The 19,752-nt window shown below is 42.4% G+C and overlaps 1 protein-coding gene across 1 annotated transcript; it reads right to left on the bottom strand.

Annotated features, from left to right (window-relative positions):
- Positions 1-9,641: 9,641 nt before the first annotated feature.
- LOC311025015 (NACHT, LRR and PYD domains-containing protein 1b allele 5-like) lies at positions 9,642-19,693 on the bottom strand. Its single transcript, XM_084027679.1, has 10 exons — positions 19,640-19,693; positions 19,467-19,540; positions 19,139-19,353; positions 17,982-18,232; positions 17,769-17,897; positions 17,335-17,470; positions 17,172-17,201; positions 17,005-17,052; positions 16,226-16,297; positions 9,642-10,231 (listed from the first exon to the last, which is right to left on the bottom strand). The coding sequence occupies exons 1-10, from the start codon at positions 19,667-19,669 to the stop codon at positions 9,966-9,968; spliced, it is 1,251 nt and encodes a 416-aa protein (XP_083883805.1). The 5' UTR covers positions 19,670-19,693; the 3' UTR covers positions 9,642-9,965.
- Positions 19,694-19,752: the final 59 nt, after the last annotated feature.

The raw sequence follows: 19,752 nt of genomic DNA on the forward strand, positions 1-19,752 counted from the left end.
AAGACCCAGGACACGCTGGAGTGACTATGTCACCCGGCTGGCCTGGGAACGCCTTGGGGTCCTCCCGGAGGAGCTGGGGGAAGTGTCTGGGGAGAGGGAAGTCTGGGCGTCCCTGCTCAGGCAGCTGCCCCCGCGACCCGGTCCCGGATAAGCGGAGGAAAATGGATGGATGGATGGATGGATGGATGGATGGAATTATTCCTTGATAACAGGGCGTTTCCTTTTAAATTGAACCCAAAATCATGTGTAATATGTGTCATATTTGACACTTTGACAGGCTTTTATTCTGAAACTATACATCAGAATGTTTTGATACTTACTGGGTCACACTACCAGGTCATATACTATAACCCTGAAGTGGAATTATTCCTTGATAACAGGGCGTTTCCTTTTAAATTGAATCCAAAATCAAATGTAATTTGTCTCATATTTGACACTTTGATGGGCTTTTATTTTGAAACTATACATCAGAATGTTTTGATACTTACTGGGTCACACTACCAGGTCATATACTATAACCCTGAAGTGGAATTATTCCTTGATAACAGGGCGTTTCCTTTTAAATTGAATCCAAAATCATGTGTAATATGTGTCATATTTGACATTTTGACAGGCTTTTATTCTGAAACTATACATCAGATTGTCTTGATACTTACTGGGTCACACTACAGGGTCATATACTATAACCCTGAAGTGGTATTAGTCAGTGATAACAGGGCGTTTCCTTTTAAATTGATCCCAAAATCATGTGTAATAATTCTCATATTTGACACTTTGATGGGCTTTTATTTTGAAACTATACATCAGAATGTTTTGATACTTACTGGGTCACACTACAGGGTCATATACTATAACTCTGAAGTGGAATTATTCCTTGATAACAGGGCGATTCCTTTTAAATTGAATCCAAAATCAATTGTAATTTGTCTCATATTTGACAGGCTTTTACTCTGAAACTATACATCAGAATGTCTTGATACTTACTGGGTCACACTACCAGGTCATATACTATAACCCTGAGGTGGAATTATTCCTTGATAACAGGGCGTTTCCTTTTAAATTGAATCCAAAATCATGTGTAATATGTGTCATATTTGACATTTTGACAGGCTTTTATTCTGAAACTATACATCAGAATGTTTTGATACTTACTGGGTCACACTACCAGGTCATATACTATGACCCTGACGTGGAATTAGTCTGTGATAACAGGGCGTTTCCTTTTAAATTGAATCCAAAATCACATGTAATGTGTCTCATATTTAACACTTAAGTTTACCTTAGTTTGAAAGACACAGGAAAGACTTGAAACTTCCTGGGTGGCAATATGAGGCAGTGTACGTCTACTATTACCCTGAAGTGAAATTAGAATGTGGAAACATGGCCTTGTTAGAAATTCCAATAAAAAAACTATTGGCTTAAGATTACAATTGTCAATTATTTGAGCCTTTATTTTGAAAGTACATATCACAACGTCCGTCCATTTCCGTTGACAGTATTTGCTTTCGTTGACAGTCTTTCGCTATGTACCCGACGAGTGCTTTTATTTTGAAACCAGTTCTGAGACATTATTACCGTAAAGATACTATTATCACGTACAGCAAAAAACTGGGTCAGCTGGCTTGACTGTCGTTCACGATGTGTCGGCTGGCTTGACCGCAGTCACAATAGCCCATTCCAAGTAAACGAAGGCTAGTTTTGGACTTAATGTAGGGACATTTACCTATATGTGCCCTACTGCGAGGGGCAACGAGGGCTTTAACAAAGTTTGACGCGTGATGTGTATTGATTCAATGTCCAGAGTTGTATAATTCGTATCGGATATGTCAATCCATTTATTGACAGCAAAAATCTCAACGAAACAAAACTCTTAACTTAAACAATGAATCCCGACCTGCGTGATACGGAACACTTAACACGGTCCAAAACTGTTTGTCCTCCAACTCGAAGCACCCCACCTGCTTCAATCACTGCTTCGAATAAGTAGGTTCCCATGGCAACCACAGGTGATTGACAGGTCACATAGCAACCACCTGATCTTGTTGTTTCCTGGCAAAGCCAGATGATTCATTAAATAAAAACAAACAAAAATGCATTTTGGCTCTAACAGCTTTGGTGTCGAGCAATGGGCTTGACACAATTCAGCAAAAGAATGAAGTTGAAAGAACCATGAGAGCATTCAGAGCCACACTGGGTGGTCAAACCTTGTCGCTCGAAGACACTTCAGCAGCTGAAAGTGCCATCATTCAGTATTGCCAACTAGAAAGGTTCAGTGGTGAAATAGCAGCAGTGAAAAGTGGAACATCTGGAGTGAAGAAAAGCAGTCACATTTACAAACTCGACCCAGTGCTGGAAAATGGGCTTTTGAGAGTGGGAGGACGGCTCAGCAAAGCAGCTATGCCAGATGACATGAAACATCCAGTCATTCTTGCTAAAGATCAGCACATCTCCATTCTCATCATACACCACATTCATGAACAGCTGGGACATTGTGGAAGAAATCACCTGCTTTCCAGACTTCGCCAACGTTATTGGATCACTAACGCAAATTCTGCTGTCAGAAGGCTCCTTTCTTCTTGTGTCATGTGTAGACGCTACAGGGGAAAGCTGGGGAGCAAAAGATGGCAGATTTGCCAAAAGAGAGACTTCAACCTGACCTCCCACCATTCACAAATGTGGGTGTTGATTATTTTGGCCCTTTTGAGGTGAAGGCAGGCCGCAGCCTCATTAAACGCTACGGCGTCTTATTCACTTGTATGGCCAGTAGGGCTGTGCATTTGGAAATGGCATATTCTTTGGACACCAGTTCTTGCATCAATGCACTGCGCAGATTCATTTCTAGAAGAGGCCAAGTCTCACATCTCAGGTCAGATAACGGAACCAACTTTGTGGGGGCAGAACGTGAACTGAGAGAAGCTCTGTCTGCACTTAACCACAAGAAAATTCAAGGTGCATTACTTCAGTCTGGAGTGAAATGGAGCTTCAACACTCCTGCTGCATCCCATCACGGAGGAGTATGGGAAAGAATCATTCGAATGGTCCGAAGGGTACTGAACACTGTACTTCAGCAGCAACACACAGACGATGAAGGATTGCAAACTCTTCTGTGCGAGGTGGAAGCCATACTGAATGATCGTCCCCTCACAAAATCTCAGATGATCCTAATGATTTGGAACCCTTGACTCCAAATCACATCCTTTTGTTGAAAGGCAAACCTGCTCTACCGCCTGGCCTTTTTGAGAAAAGCGACCTTTACTCCAGACGACGTTGGAGGCAAGTTCAATTTCTTGCCGATCTCTTCTGGATGGATTCACAGATGGATTCGGGAGTACCTACCTCTGTTACAGGAGCGACAACAGTGGATGAAGGACAAGAGAAACTTTGTTGCAGGAGATATTGTGCTTGTGGCGGACTCAACTGCTCCTCGCGGATCCTGGTTGTTAGGGAGGATACTGCAGACCTTTCCGGGCACAGGAGGACTCGTGCGGTCTGTCAAAATACAGACCAATTACAGCACATTGGAGCGACCGATCATGAAGATCTGTCTTCTGCTGGAAGCTGATGAAACTCTTGTAGAGACTCACGTCATACCTTAGCATCAAGTTTGACTCTATGGACATGTGAACATTACCAACTGCGATAAAAAAAAGAAAAAAAAAATGTATTATTGTAATTGGCTTCAGTTGTTCTATTGTGTTGAATTGTTATGTTATTATACAGTAACAATTAGGGGCCGGTGTGTTGTAGCCAATTTGGATCTGTGTGTGTGAGTGAATGTGGGTGTGTCGGTGGCGAGGCACTGTGGTTGCTGTGGGTTACCTGGGCACCTGTGGACATGGGTGGTTGATTGGTCACAGAGGTTAGATGAGGGAGACACATTTCAGGAGTGACTGGGAAATCATGATCAGAGAAGCCACACAGTTTTTCAACCGTGTCTGTGTGTGTGATGGCTGAATGGGTTTTGTATCACAATGTAGTGTTTTTTTATGAGTTAATTTTAAGTCTATTGGCACCCGACCTTTTGTAGATGCCTTTTTAAAGATTTAATGATTAATAAAGTGTCAAACTCATTCCCCATGGAGGACCTCATTTTTGTAACACACCAGCATGAGTTGGAAACGACTTCAGATTCCCTCAAGTGGCCTTTTTGTAGTTAGATTGCCACTACACTGTATTTTGATAAGCTGTTGCACTCTTCAAACTCGTGGTGTGAGCGGAAACGGACCGGTACCGGAACCGGACCGGCTTCCACGCTGCCTGCTCGCACAGATCCGCTCATGCGCTGATGCAGGTCGAGTGTTGTCGATAAATATATGCACTCCTTCAAAACAACATCAAGCCATATTGTGTGTGTAGTATTAGGACGTGATGACGTGTGTACGGGCTAAAGCCCATTTGGGCTGGAGCAGTGTGAATGCAAAGCAAGGGACCCCCTGTGGGGGGAGGATTGTTTTTGATAAGCTGTGGAACTCTGAGTTAACCTATTTCTACCTGAATTTCTATGAACTATTAAGCTGTTGAGTAAACCTATAACTTATATTTTACTTGATAAAATAAGACAATATATGCACTCATGTCGTTGTAGTGTTTTACCGTATCTGTAGCTATTAATGTGATGCTCCTCATTTTCCAGCCATATTTTTCCAGACCCTAATTTTGGATAATTTCCATCAACCGGCATTTTTAATCTTTAATACATGCTTGGATCGGCCGGTATCGGTATCGGCCGATACTAAAAGCTACAATATCGGTATCGGATCGGAAGTGCAAAAAGCTGGATCGGGACATCCCTATCCTGAATGCTGTCTTTTTTTCTTTTCTTTTTTTTTACCTGAGATTAGTCCATGTACTACTTGTATTTTACAGTATGGGTGAACATTACTCGAGTATTTTTTACTTTATCACAGGTGAGTTTATTTACTATGAAAGTTTTGACCAGATTCACCATTCCTGTGATATTTTAAGTTTGCAAATGTGAAATTTGCTGGTGTTGTCTATTGGACTTTTTGACCTCTGCATTTTAAGGATTTTTTTTACTGAAATTGATAAGTTAATTTAAATAGTTGTAGATTAGAGCATTAAGAATTGCACATGTATACAGCACAAGAGCTGTGCTTGTCATAGAATGTATGGATGTGGTAATGCCAGTTATGTAGGCACTAGTTGAAACTAGATTTAGGTAAACATATTTTTAAATGCAACACATTACATGTGTATTTTGACAAAGGTTGATATGCCGTCGAAATGACGTCGGTCATGAGAACGGCGTCAGAAAAACTTAATTTCAGCACCTCTGGTAGACGTCGAATCGAGCTGCCTGACCGACGTTAATTAGACGTCAAATAGACGAATTCAATTTAATTCATTTTCTTAAATTGTGCAATTCGACTGTCTGTTGCAGAGTTATGGCAGAGCCCAACGTTTACAAGTGTAAGTATATAAGCAGCCGTATTGCCATCAAGCGCAGAATACGTCTTCGTCTCAATGAAATGAGTCTCCGCATATTTTGTGTAATTTGGAATAGGCAGTATAGCGCGAATTAAATTGAATTCATTTTCTACTTTCTTCTTTCTTCTTCTTCCTTGGTGGTGAATAGACAGCAGACACTGGTGTTTGAGGTTCATTATCGCCACCGCATGGACATATTTTTCGTGCACCACTGCAATGCATTGTGGGTGATATACAGCTCTGAAGTGGCCATCGTTGTTCACTCGATCACTCAGCCCTCAAGGGTCGATCTCACGGAGTTCACTTCAGCTGTTCAGGGAAATGGAACAGCCCTTAAGATGGCGGCGGGGATTCCCCCGAGGGCAAGTGCTGAGGGCAAGTGAGCGAGGGCGACTCAAACTGTTATTAGGCGCGTTTCGAATCAAGCATGCGCATGCATTTGCCTCGCAAAACCAGGCATTCTGGGGAAAAAAACGTCACAAATGCTGGTAGTAGGCTTGTTTGGAATCAAGCATGCGCATGCATTTGCCTCGCAAAACAAGGCATTCTGGGAAAAAAACGTCACAAATGCTGGTGATAACTTCCCTTTGCGACATGTCACATGACTTTAAAAACTCGCGGTATCTCCAGGTACCTCCCTTCGCATGCTTTTCTCTGCAGATGGTCTGAAATAAGTGCGGACATAAGACACTCCCCTCAACGTTGCCCTAGTTGGTTAGAATTATCACGTGGTATTTCCCACGTGAGAAAATTACTCAGCCTCCGTCAACATCGGGACTTCAAATGCCTCGGCTCGAACTCGTCAGCGACGAAGAAAGCCAGCGTCACTGAGCAGGCCATATTCTTTGTCCAAAGTGCGTGAAGTTTCCCCTGGAGCGACAGTTTTTGTTATGTATACAATTATTAATAAAGTTTAAATAAAAAAAAAATAAAAAACGGTCCGTGAAGTGCACCTGTGTCCGACTTGGACGTGGTGGGAACTTGACGTGTTTATGACGAGTTCCTGTGGAAACTCTCAAGTCTCGTTCATGCATCGGCGCAAATGCATGCGATCCGAAACGCGCCCATTGAAACGCAGCTCTGGTTCCCGTGACGTTTTGGGTCACGTGATATGGTCGCGACCCTGTGACGTCTTTGCAGTCGGCTGCTAAGTCGGACACAATTCTAGCCATCATGCATCGCTTTCAACCCACGTTAGGTAGCGCGCTGCAGGCGGCTAATTCAGACTGGTCCGTCACTGAAAAGTGTCCCACCGGAAACAAAACCCAAAGCCCCGCGGGGCAGAACAATAACAAATTAAAAGGTTAACATAGCAAAAATATAACTGAACGGTTAAATCCACATTATTGTGTTGGTCAGTTGGTTTACAGGCAACAGAGTTGATTGTAACAGCGACCGGAAAGAGGAGCTGCTGGACCGGAAGCCGTTCATCAGCCGTCGCATTACAGTGACGTAGCTTAATGAAAGTCCAGTAAATGGGCGGGAAGGCTCAGGTGAGGGAATCAACTGATTATTGCTGTGCAGAACTGCAGATGAGGGTGGATCTGGGACGAGTTGGTGATCGGGCAGGAGATGAACCCAAGGCAACAAAACAAAAACATGAAACCAGATCAGAATAGAGGCGTACAAAAGGTAATAGAGGGCGACCAGGGAGGCTCTCATGGACGTGGAATCAGGATCTGATCCAGTGCCGAGGCCGTCTGGAGATCAGCTCAGGACCCAAAGGTGAGAGGAAGATAGCTGTCAGATTAATCTACATTTATATTAGTTCATAATGTAAAGCAACAACAGAATATAGGCCTGCCATGACTATGGATGGGATAGTCCATTTCGGCATTAAAGTCCTGCATTAGACCCTGGTTCACCCCCAAAAAGAGAAACTCACAACAACAAACATAGATGCAATGTTTTAGTAGCTTTAATCAGCTTGACGGTGTAAAACTAGGAATTCCTCATGGTTCCTACCAGTAAACGATACCTGTTGCTGGACCTGTGTGTAGGCTTTTATTGCCCCAGGATGTGCATGTGAAGGCTCCCTGTGGTTCCTCTGCTGATAACGACATTCAAGGTTGTGTTAACAATTTGAGCTAATTTCTTGCTTGTAGATATTTACATTAGCAAAAGCTTTATATGACACGTTGAGACAGTGACAGTGTAATAATACTGATGTGCACTATATTCTATGATACTCCTACCTCAGCAGCAGATACACTACTATACCCATACCTGCAAACTCATGAGGGTGGAAAAGGTGACAAACTAAACCGTTGTAGGGGGTCTGGCCTGACATTTGCTTTGAATTCAACACAGTATTTATGAGTTCTTCTTCTTGAGACTGGCAACAAGAAACGGCTCTTTCTCCTCGAGGATTTTGAAGAAGATGTCTTTTCCTTTGCGTCCGGCTGCATTCAGGGGACCTCCGTAGAGTTTTCTCATCTTCTCCCGGGTGGTTGGAATGGCAGACATTCTGTCATAAAATTCTTGCTGGATTACAACTTCTCTCAGGAGATGATCCAAGATTGGTTCAATGTTGTTCACTCTGTCGATCAGATCACACTGGTGTTTATCCACAAAGCGATCGCCTGAGGCTAGAGGGAAAGAAGAAGAATTGGATTCAGGTCAACAGCCTAGCTGGTGACATCACTTTCTATAACACTTAAGAAATCTACCCATCCATCGTCCACCGCTTATCCTGTATTCAGGGTCGGGGGTGGTAACAGGTAACCAGTCTATCACAGGGAGACATGTAGAGACAGACAGGTAACCAGTCTATCACAGGGCTGACATGTAGAGACAGACAGGTAACCAGTCTATCACAGGGCTGACATGTAGAGACAGACAGGTAACCAGTCTATCACAGGGAGACATGAAGAGACAGACAGGTAACCAGTCTATCACAGGGCTGACATGTAGAGACAGACAGGTAACCAGTCTATCACAGGGCTGACATGTAGAGACAGACAGGTAACCAGTCTATCACAGGGAGACATGTAGAGACAGACAGGTAACCAGTCTATCACAGGGAGACATGTAGAGACAGACAGGTAACCAGTCTATCACAGGGAGACATGTAGAGACAGACAGGTAACCTGTCTATCACAGGGAGACATGTAGAGACAGACAGGTAACCAGTCTATCACAGGGCTGACATGTAGAGACAGACAGGTAACCTGTCTATCACAGGGCTGACATGTAGAGACAGACAGGTAACCAGTCTATCACAGGGCTGACATGTAGAGACAGACAGGTAACCAGTCTATCACAGGGAGACATGTAGAGACAGACAGGTAACCAGTCTATCACAGGGAGACATGTAGAGACAGACAGGTAACCAGTCTATCACAGGGCTGAAATGTAGAGAAAGACAGGTAACCAGTCTATCACAGGGCCGACATGTAGAGACAGACAGGTAACCAGTCTATCACAGGGAGACATGTAGAGACAGACAGGTAACCAGTCTATCACAGGGCTGACATGTAGAGACAGACAGGTAACCAGTCTATCACAGGGCTGACATGTAGAGACAGACAGGTAACCAGTCTATCACAGCCAGGGCTGACATGTAGAGATAGACAGGTAACCAGTCTATCACAGGGCTGACATGTAGAGACAGACAGGTAACCAGTCTATCACAGGGCTGACATGAAGAGACAGACAGGTAACCAGTCTATCACAGGACTGACATGTAGAGACAGACAGGTAACCAGTCTATCACAGGGAGACATGTAGAGACAGACAGGTAACCAGTCTATCACAGGGCTGACATGTAGAGACAGACAGGTAACCAGTCTATCACAGGGAGACATGTAGAGACAGACAGGTAACCAGTCTATCACAGGGAGACATGTAGAGACAGACAGGTAACCAGTCTATCACAGGGAGACATGTAGAGACAGACAGGTAACCAGTCTATCACAGGGAGACATGTAGAGACAGACAGGTAACCATTCTATCACAGGGCTGACATGTAGAGACAGACAGGTAACCAGTCCATCACAGGGAGACATGTAGAGACAGACAGGTAACCAGTCTATCACAGGGAGACATGTAGAGACAGACAGGTCTTACCTTGTATGTGACCGGTGTTTTCTTGTGAAAATGAAAAAGGAGGAAAAGAAAATAGACATATTTTGACTTCACTCATGAAGATTTTATTATAAATGTATACATTTAAAAATATAAACCATTTTGTGATAAAAGTGATTTAAAAAAAGCACACTTGGTATAAATGAAGCTTATGTTATGTTTTCATTTACTTAAACTAGACTTTCATTCCATTTGATTATTTGTTGGATAAAAACATGTCTGATGATAACTTGTTCGTTTCTCACATGATTGTCTGATAATTCATTGATTGATCGGGGCTGGACCACATAAGTATACATTTCATTGGATTTAAGAGGAAACGGCTCCGTTTAAACATTTCGCGTAGCATTAAAATGAATATCTCCCCCACTTTGATTATATAAAAACTGTTTGTGTTCAGGTAGAATGTAGATTTGGTCTGATGATGAATTTCACTTCTTCTTCTTGAGGTCAGCAATGAGATATGTCTCCCTTTCCTCGAGGATTGCGTAGAAGACGTCTTTGCCGTCAGGTCCGGCAGCAGTCAGGGGACCGGAGTAGAGCTTCCTCATCTTCCCCTGATCAGTGCGGCTAGCCAAGATTTCATCGTAACTCTCTTGTTGGATGATGCCTTTGTCGAGGAGCTCATCAAAAATGGGTTCAATGTTTTTCACTCTTTTGATCAGCTGGAGTCTATGTTTATCCACAAACTGAGCCCCTGAGGAAAGAAGGAGGAATGCCTGATTACAACTTTGTACATTTTCTTCAGAGGAAAAGGTTCATTTTGATGATCAAATAGTGGATTTCTAACTCTGGCATTAAACTACATCTGAAAGAATAAGGGTTCAGTTTACAGCTACGAAGTTACGTGTTCTCCAAATTCTGTAAAGCTCTTGCATCTAAAGTTTCTACGATACGACATTTTTGGGAGACGCACTTTCATGCCAAGAGTAAGATGAGAAGATGGATACTATATACTATACTTCTACTATACTACTACCACCACCAAATGCAGTTGGAACCCGAGGGCCTGGGCTGCACCAGATTTCTGCCTAAAAGCCTTTTGAAGCAACACTAAAGAGTATTTAGTGCCTTAAAATAATGTTTCCAAAATAGTTTCAGGGGTTCATCACCTCAAAACCGGGTGAACGGGACTTCAGCATTCGCTCTGCAGCCCTCTATTGGCTGTAACCGCACTATGTAACTTTGCCTCGTCGGGTAGTGTTTTTGTAGTTCTAATGAGACTACAAATTTGACCCGCTTTACGGCAAGCGTTACAAAAGCCGGTAGGTGGAGGCTCTGCGTGGAGATCAGTGGGAGAACACCCGGCAGGTGCGTAGAAGATACTTTGCAGCTAGGTAGTTTTTAAATTGGTGTCATGGCAGAGCCTGCAAAGAAAAGGAGGAGTATAATGTCCGATGAGGCGAAGGAAAGAAAACGGGAGCAAGACAAAGAAAGAGCTTGTACGAGAGTGAATATCGGACCGGCTCACACTCGAGAGCTGAAGGAGGCGACAAAATGCAAGACGGATGGTGACTTGGCTTTGTTGCTGCTGGACTTGTAAATAATACCGGTAATCATTTTTTTTCCAACAGTGTGCATCTGTGTACAATACATTGTTGATTATTTTATTGGGTCATGTTAGCTAAGGCGTTAGCTATTGTGCTAATATATATGTAACTATCGCTATGGCTCATGTTAGCTGATCGTAGCTAAGGCGTTAGCTATTTTGCTAATATATATATATATGTAACTATCGCTATGGCTCATGTTAGCTAATCTTAGCTAAGGCGTTAGCTATTGTGCTAATATATATATGTAACTATCGCTATGGCTCATGTTAGCTAATCTTAGCTAAGGCGTTAGCTATTGTGCTAATATATATGTAAATATCGCTATGGCTCATGTTAGCTAATCTTAGCTAAGGCGTTATCTATTGTGCTAATATATATGTAACTATCGCTATGGCTCATGTTAGCTAATCTTAGCTAAGGCGTTAGCTATTGTGCTAATATATATATGTAACTATCGCTATGGCTCATGTTAGCTAATCTTAGCTAAGGCGTTAGCTATTGTGCTAATATATATGTAACTATCGCTATGGCTCATGTTAGCTAATCTTAGCTAAGGCGTTATCTATTGTGCTAATATATATGTAACTATCGCTATGGCTCATGTTAGCTAATCTTAGCTAAGGCGTTAGCTATTGTGCTAATATATATGTAACTATCGCTATGCTCATGTTAGCTAATCTTAGCTAAGGCGTTATCTATTGTGCTAATATATATGTAACTATCGCTATGGCTCATGTTAGCTAATCTTAGCTAAGGCGTTAGCTATTGTGCTAATATATATATGTAACTATCGCTATGGCTCATGTTAGCTAATCTTAGCTAAGGCGTTAGCTATTGTGCTAATATATATGTAACTATCGCTATGGCTCATGTTAGCTAATCTTAGCTAAGGCGTTAGCTATTGTGCTAATATATATATATGTAACTATCGCTATGGCTCATGTTAGCTAATCTTAGCTAAGGCGTTAGCTTTTGTGATAATATATATTGTCTTCCCGGGGCGCATACGCACGCTGCGACCTGTAGGAAAAGTTTGTTTGGCTGTCAATGTTTTTATCGTGTTTTTACTGTTTGATGTCTGTTTTTGTCTGTGACATCGAGATCCCAAGCGACTTAAATTGTGCACGGTGCTTTTGACTGCAGCAACATGGATCTTTTTTGGGTCGTATCGCTGTTTTTGTTACCTCTCCTGTTTTATCCGGATATCATCTCTGCTGCCTGCCCAGGCAGGAGGCAATACAGCAGAAGTGAGTTGCTGCAACTTAACTTTGTGAGACCGGCTGGCGTGCTAGACACCACGCTACAGATTCCGGGTCTCATCCGAAGATATCCAAATAACATCCACGGAGAAACAAGGGAGAAGAGGAAAAGGAAGAGGGGGAGGCGAGGAGGAGTCCGGCTACGACTGAGGAAGATGCCGCTTAACCGGCTCCCGCTACCCTCTATGATCCTCGGAAATGTTCAATCACTAAGAAATAAAATGGATGAACTCCAGGGGAATGCCCGCTTTCTTAAGGATTTTAAAGAGTGCTGCGTGATGGCGTTTACAGAGACATGGTTAACCGAGCGCGACCAGGACTCGGACCTGATGATCAGCGGCTTTGGAGCTCCGCACCGCCTAGATCGGAACAGTGAGGTGACAAAGAAAACGCAGGGAGGGGGGGTATGTCTTTATATCAATCAGAGATACTGTACGTCTGTTACAGTGAGAGAGCGCATTTGTACTCCAGATGTGGAACTTTTATCAGTGTCGTTACGCCCCTTTCACCTACCTCGCGAGTTTCCCCAGATCTTCATCACAGTTGTTTACATCCACCCGAGAGCGCACGCCCCCTCCGCTTGTAAAACAGTGTTTGACGTAGTACAAAAACTGCCGTCTATCTCCCCTGACGCCCCGGCTTTTGTAATGGGTGACTTTAACCATGTTTCCCTTAAGAAGTCAGTCCCCAACTTCCACCAATATATAACATGTCCCACCAGACGGGATAAGACTCTTGATATGTGCTATGGGTCAGTAAAGGAGGCATATAAATCATTTCCGCTACCTCCTCTGGGCCATGGAGACCACAACTGTGTGTACCTCATGCCCACATACAGAACTGTACTGAAGAGGGAAAAGGTCTATACAAGGGACATTCAAAACTGGACAGAAGAGTCTGTGCAGTGTCTAAAAGCCTGTTTTGACTGTACTGATTGGGACATGTTTATAGAGGCAAGTGGGGGGGACTTAGACGAGTTAGCAGATGTAACATGTTCTTATGCCACATTCTGTAGAGACAATATCATACCATCTAAAAGGATAAAAATTTACTCTAATAACAAGCCATGGGTAACAAAATCCGTCAAATCCAGCATACAGGCTAAGAAACGTGCTTTCAAACTTGGGACTGCCTCTGAATTGTATGAAGCCACGAAAGATTTGAAAATTGAAATTCTAAGGGCAAAACAGGACTATAAAACTATTTTGGAAAATAAAATGGCTGCAAATAACCTGGGCTCAGCATGGTCAAGTATGAAAGCCATTGCAGGCACTAGTAACTCAAAGAATATAAGCACTGTCACTTTAGAGGGTTTTAACACAGATTATGACCTTGCAAATGATCTTAATCATTTCTTTTCCCGTTTTGACACTTATGATTTCAGTGAAGAAAAACAGGAGCTCAGTCATAAATTAGCTGACCAGAACCACTTCACAATTGAAGAGGATAATATTGAAAAGGTATTCTCTTCCATAAATCCAAATAAAAGCCATGGACCTGACAATATATGTGGCAGACTGGTTAAGTTGTGTTCTAGAGAACTTAGTCGAATATTTCATTACATCTTCAATAAATCCCTTCAAAATCAGCATGTCCCAAAATGTTGGAAAGATGCGGTAGCCGTTCCAGTTCCAAAGAAAAGCTGCCCAAAAATTCTGAATGATTTTAGGCCTATTGCTCTGACATCTATTGTCATGAAAGCTTTTGAAAAATTAGTGAGAAATGAAATTTTAAAGAAAACAGAGTCTGATATTGACCCATTGCAGTTTGCCTATAGGCCACATAGAGGTGTCGAGGATGCCACAGTCACTCTGATGAACATGCTCTTTAAACATCTGGAAGGGAAAGGAACACATGCTCAGCTTTTATTTATAGATTTCTCTTCTGCTTTTAATACAATTCAACCCCACATTTTAACAGAAAGACTTTTAGAGCAATTTGATTTGAGTAAAAATCTTGTTGGATGGGTTTTAGACTTTTTAACCAATAGGACGCAAAGAGTGCGAGTCAATGGAGTACTGTCTGACCAGATCTGCTCCTCCACTGGCTCCCCTCAGGGCTGTGTTCTGTCCCCTCTCCTGTTCATCCTTTACACTAACATGTGCCGCAGCAAAAGAGAAGACAGATTTATTTTAAAGTATGCAGATGATTCTGTCATTGTAAGCCTGCTACAAGGGAATGAAACAGGCCATGGCCCAGTCGCTCAGGATTTTGTAGACTGGTGCGATACGTCCTTTTTACACATGAACATTTCAAAAACTAAAGACATGCACATAGATTTCCGGAAACTCCCCAGTGCTAAGGAACTCACCAGCATAAAGGGTCAGACTGTTGAGTGTGTGGATAACTATAAATACCTTGGGACCATCATCGACAATAAGCTAAACTTTGAGACAAACTGCGAAGCTGTGTACAAAAAGGGGAACCAGCGTTTATATTGTCTGAGGAAACTTTCATCGTTTCACATTGACAGTAAAATGCTAACCATGTTCTACCGCTGCTTCATTGAATCTGTTATATCCTTTAGCCTGGTGTCTTGGTTTAGTAACCTATCCCTAAAAAATAAGAATTCCCTGAACCAAATCGTGAGGTGGGCTAGTAGGCTGATCGGAGAGCCACAGCTGAACCCAGCACCCCTGCATACAAGGCAGCTACAGAGACTAGCTGGGTCTATCTTAGAAGATGGATCCCACCCACTATATGGTGAATTTCAACTTCTCCCATCAGGCCGTAGGTACAAAATGCCTGCCTGCAAAACAAAGAGATACAGAGGCAGTTTTGTTCCCTCAGCTGTCAAAACGTTAAATAGTCAATAAGTAATTAAGCCACTCACTAACTTATTAACCTATGGATTGTATTTATTTATTTATTCTGACCTGTTTTTTTTTTTTTTTTGTATCTTCCATGATGGCTTGCATTTAGTATTTATTTATCTTTTGATAGTAATACCCTTTTGTATGCTTCCTATCCATATTCCTATGTCTGGAGCACTGTTGTCACTTTTATGTCTGTCGGTCGATGATGTTAATGTTGTCTGCGTGTGTGTGTAAGCAGCCAATTCATTCTTTCTTTGTACCTGCAACCAAATCTACCTTCGGGTACAAATAAAGTTACCTTACCTTACCTTATATATATATATATATGTAACTATAGCTATGGCTCATGTTAGCTAATCTTAGCTAAGGCGTTAGCTACTCTACCTTGTCACTGGACATCGTTCAAATCGTTCATCGTTTCCAGAGCCGGTTCTGCATACAAACAAATAACGTGCGTGCGACGGTAGGCTGGGGTAGGCTAAATTATTTACGACGGCAGTAATGGACAATTCCCTTCCAACCTGTAGGGGGACCGAAGAGGAATGGTTCTTAAGTGTTGCTTTAAGGCAGTTTTTCCTCACCACTGTCGCTGCAACGCTCCTGGGGATGTTGGGACTCTGAACAGGACTAGAATATGCTCATGATTTATTACATTTTCAATGTGTCCTGAGATGACTTCTGTTGTGATATGACACTATAAATGAAATTGAATTGAATAGATACAGCCCTCATGTCTGTACTCTACACACACACACACACACACACACACACACACACACACACACACACACACACACACACACACACACACACACACACACACAAATCTAGGAGACATTTAGCTTAGTTTAGCACAGAGACAGGAGGAACCGGAGAACAGCGAGCTCGTCACAAGGTTGTGGTTTTTAGGAGTTCTGGACTGAACCAGGCTAACTGTTTCACTTTGCTTCCAGTCTGTATGCTAAGCTAAACTAAATGTCTCTTGGCTCTATCCTCAATGTGCAAACTCGGTGTCCGATCGCAGGCAGCGTCGAATGCGTTCACTGTGAAGACAGCACCTTACCTGTGCATCCACCTGTGCATCCACCTCCTGCCACGGTGTTCACAGCAGCCGCTTCAGCTGACCGTCTCCCGTCTGAAATTGTTTCAAAATGAATTTGAGCTTGTGGCTTAAAAACAATTATGAAAGGTGAATTTTAGCTCGTTTTGCATATTTACTCTTCAACAAGTGAAGTTGCTGTTCATCATATACGTGTTGCTGCTTATGTTGGCGCCCTCGTAGAGCAACTAGCCTTTTTATCTTCATCTATTGGATTTACGTTCTCAGCTGTTAAACGCTCTGGTGGCACGTCGCCATAGTAACGCGTCTTCAAAACGTTGACGTAAACAAACAGTGTCCTGCGCGCGCATAAAAAGGATGCTGAAATAACTCATAGTGACAATTTGTAAAAAAAAAAAAAAAAAAAAAAATCCAAAGCCATGGTTTATTGGCTATGTCTGTCTGAAAGATTTTATGAGCAAATTTTATTGAATTTTATTTATTTTTCTTTTAAGAGACATTTCTCTCTCTTGCACTATTGATTATTTTGTTACGGGGTTTGTTCAATATGCAATACGACAACTCAACACGTTAAGCTAAATCTGTAATTATTATTAATATTCATATTTATATAAATGGTATAATTCAATTGTTATATATATTATTTTTATTATTATGAAGACACATAATATATAAACATAATATTACACATAGAAATACCTCGTCCTCAATGCTTAAAAAACATACAAATGTTGGTTCCAATATTTCAAATATTAATATGTCTCGTGTTAAAAACAACTCACGGTCACCGGAAGCAGGTGTGGAGGACGTCAGTCCAGCGATGTCTGCAACTGTCATATAGGAAGCACGGTTACATCCTGATAACACTCTTACTAAAACACCGTTTATGAATATTTAATATGCTGCTAGGTTTTATCAACCCACTCCTAGACCAAACCAAATGTCTTACCTTGTATGTGACCGGTGTTTTGGTATTCTTCTGAAAAAGAAAAAGGAGGAAAAGAAAAGAGACATATTTTGGCTTCACTCATGATACATATTTAAGTGACGGTGAAAGTTAAGTGTTTAATAGGCTGTGCAGATGAATTCCGGTGATATTATTAAAATCTGACCTTTTCGAATCATATGGTTCCATACTGTTTGAAGCTCTTTACTGTGTTTGAGCTTGAGTGCAAAGTCTGCGTCTGGATTTCTTATGAACACTTCGAAGAAACTTGGGATACTGCTTTTATATCTGAGCTTTATGTTCTGAGGAAAAAAAAATAAAATATGGGAAAAGGAAGTTAGACTTTCAGCATCCGGAGTTTGCAACAGCGATTAGTACATTTTTTTCGTTTTCTCATCAAAATCAAAGACATAAACAGAAAGGGTAAAAAATGATGAATATAACTGCCAAATATTGGTAAAATGTCATGATTTCAGATATTTAAATGTGTTATTTAAATATTCATAATAACATAACGCTCACATTGTTCATAGATATTTAAATAAAAAGGTTGATTTTAGTTTTGAAGCACTTAAATAATCTTATTTCAGTCAAACATACTTCAGGACGAACTTCTGCACTGTGGAAATCTGCTGTGAGGATGAAACGATCTTGCATTTTCAGGGACTCATCTGGCGGTGGCTTTGGGATGATTTTGTGTCCGTAGGATAATTTCCTCTTGTCCAGTTGCTGTTGGGACAAAAACATGAGTTGCCTGTGCTGCGTTTTCATCACGTGGTTTGTGGCATTAGTGACAGTAAGATATGAAATAACCTGTTGTAGACCAGGATCACGTGGGATCAGATAAACATGGAGTGTGAGGAATGCTGTGTTGATCTTGTATATTAAAACATCACACAGTATCTTCACTGGAAAGCCAACTTTCATCAGGATCGCTCTCGGAGAGAAAACTGGTTCGGACAGTTTGACGTGGTGCGATGTGACCTCGGACGCTTTCTCCACGACATCTCCAGAGTCCTCTATGTGCAGGACTGCAAACTTGTCCCATATTTCAGGGTTGTCGTCTGCACAACATAAGAGCACATAACATAAGGATTGCATCAGCTGTTGTACACATGCTGTCTGGAATTTAAAGATCCCATATTATACTGTTTTTCATCAATTCCACACAGCTATCAGAGGTCCAACAACACTGTATTTGATATGCATTGCCCCAAACCCATCCGTGGTCCTGAGTTTCAGCTGTCTAAAAGTTGCTCAAATGAGCTCTGCTGAGAACAGGCTGGTTCTGTGCCTGCACCTCTTTTGGAGAGAGACGGAGACGATGCCGCTAGCGGTAGCATGCTCCAATGTTTACGGTGGATGTATCTCTATGGCTTGCCTATGTGGTTCAGGTGAAGTTGTTGGTCCTGTATGGTTGGGACAGATCCTTTTACGAGGGTCCGTGTCGAGGCAAAGCCAGCTTTGTACTGACCCTCGTTACTGAAGCAGCCCGATGTGAAGTGGTTAGCACACAAATACAAGCTAACACGGACCGTATCCGGCACACTGACCGTCGTGCACGGCGGTCTGTCTGACACGCGCCCCCGAGTTCCGTCCGACCGGAGGCAGCGGCGAAGACGCACCAGAGAGCGTGAGACAGGGAGGATTGTCTCCAGCTTCACCCGCACCGGGATTGATTCAAGGAGCACCAGCCGGATCACGGGCTGCGCTCTCCGTCCGTGCTCGCCGTGCTTTTGGGCCATGCAAATGACTCCTTTCGTTACGTAACAACAGGAGCTGAATCTGAACAGCCTGTAGGTGCGCCGTTTTACCAGTGGGTGGGCTGCAAAGACCATGCAGGAATTGCTTGTTTTCCTCATCCTGGGAGGTGACGGGCTCAGGGAGGACCAGTTTATAGGTGTAGAGACCAGAGAAAACCTGTTTTTCATAATATGGGACCTTTAAAAGCACACGTTCTGTCCACTTACCTATGCAGATCCAGTGTGGCAGCTGTACTTCAAATAGCTTCCCGGCGATGACTGTGATGTTCATTAGGGGACCTGCAGGCATGTATTGCATCCACTCCATCCTCTCCATATGTCCTTCCCAAGAGCAGAACTGATACTTTAAGCTGACCTTTTCCTTGCAGACCCAGCGCAAGCCAGAGACGCTGCATTCAAAGTTTCCCGCATCAGACTGTAGACTACAGCAAGCCATGGAAAAATAATGAATGAAATAAAAAAGATGAGCATATATCCCTAGAATATAGTTCCAGTTTGCTGTGATGCAGGATTTAGGACCTTATTCTTTCTTCACCTGTACGTCGGAGCCTCATCTGCATCTGCACTGTTCACGTCAGGTTCAACTTTAGTCCAGTCGCTGCAGTCCTGCTGCAGAGGACAAAGATGTTTGGAAATAAGTGGAGATGGGGCTTTTTGCAACATCACATAAATGAACAAATGAAAGTGATGAACTGATGTGAGGATTACCATAACGCTTCCATCACCCTCAGGCTCCATGCGTCCCAGAGGCCCTTGTGAAGACATGTCTGAATTTGTTTCAAATTGTTATTTTGATATATAAGGTCATGTGATTAATGTGG

The sequence above is a fragment of the Eutrigla gurnardus genome, assembly GCF_963514095.1.
Source record: "Eutrigla gurnardus genome assembly, chromosome: 14".
Classification (NCBI taxonomy): domain Eukaryota; kingdom Metazoa; phylum Chordata; class Actinopteri; order Perciformes; family Triglidae; genus Eutrigla; species Eutrigla gurnardus.

What these genes read in the sequence shown, in the direction of transcription:
- LOC311025015 (XM_084027679.1), bottom strand. Translation starts at nt 19,669, where the DNA reads ATGGAGCCTGAGGGTGATGGAAGCGTTATG. An exon ending in GCCACACTGGATCTGCATAG is followed by an intron (nt 18,233 to 19,138) that starts GTAAGTGGACAG and finishes TATGTTGTGCAG; the next exon opens with ACGACAACCCTGAAATATGG. An exon ending in CACACCTGCTTCCGGTGACC is followed by an intron (nt 16,298 to 17,004) that starts GTGAGTTGTTTT and finishes AAACAATTTCAG; the next exon opens with ACGGGAGACGGTCAGCTGAA.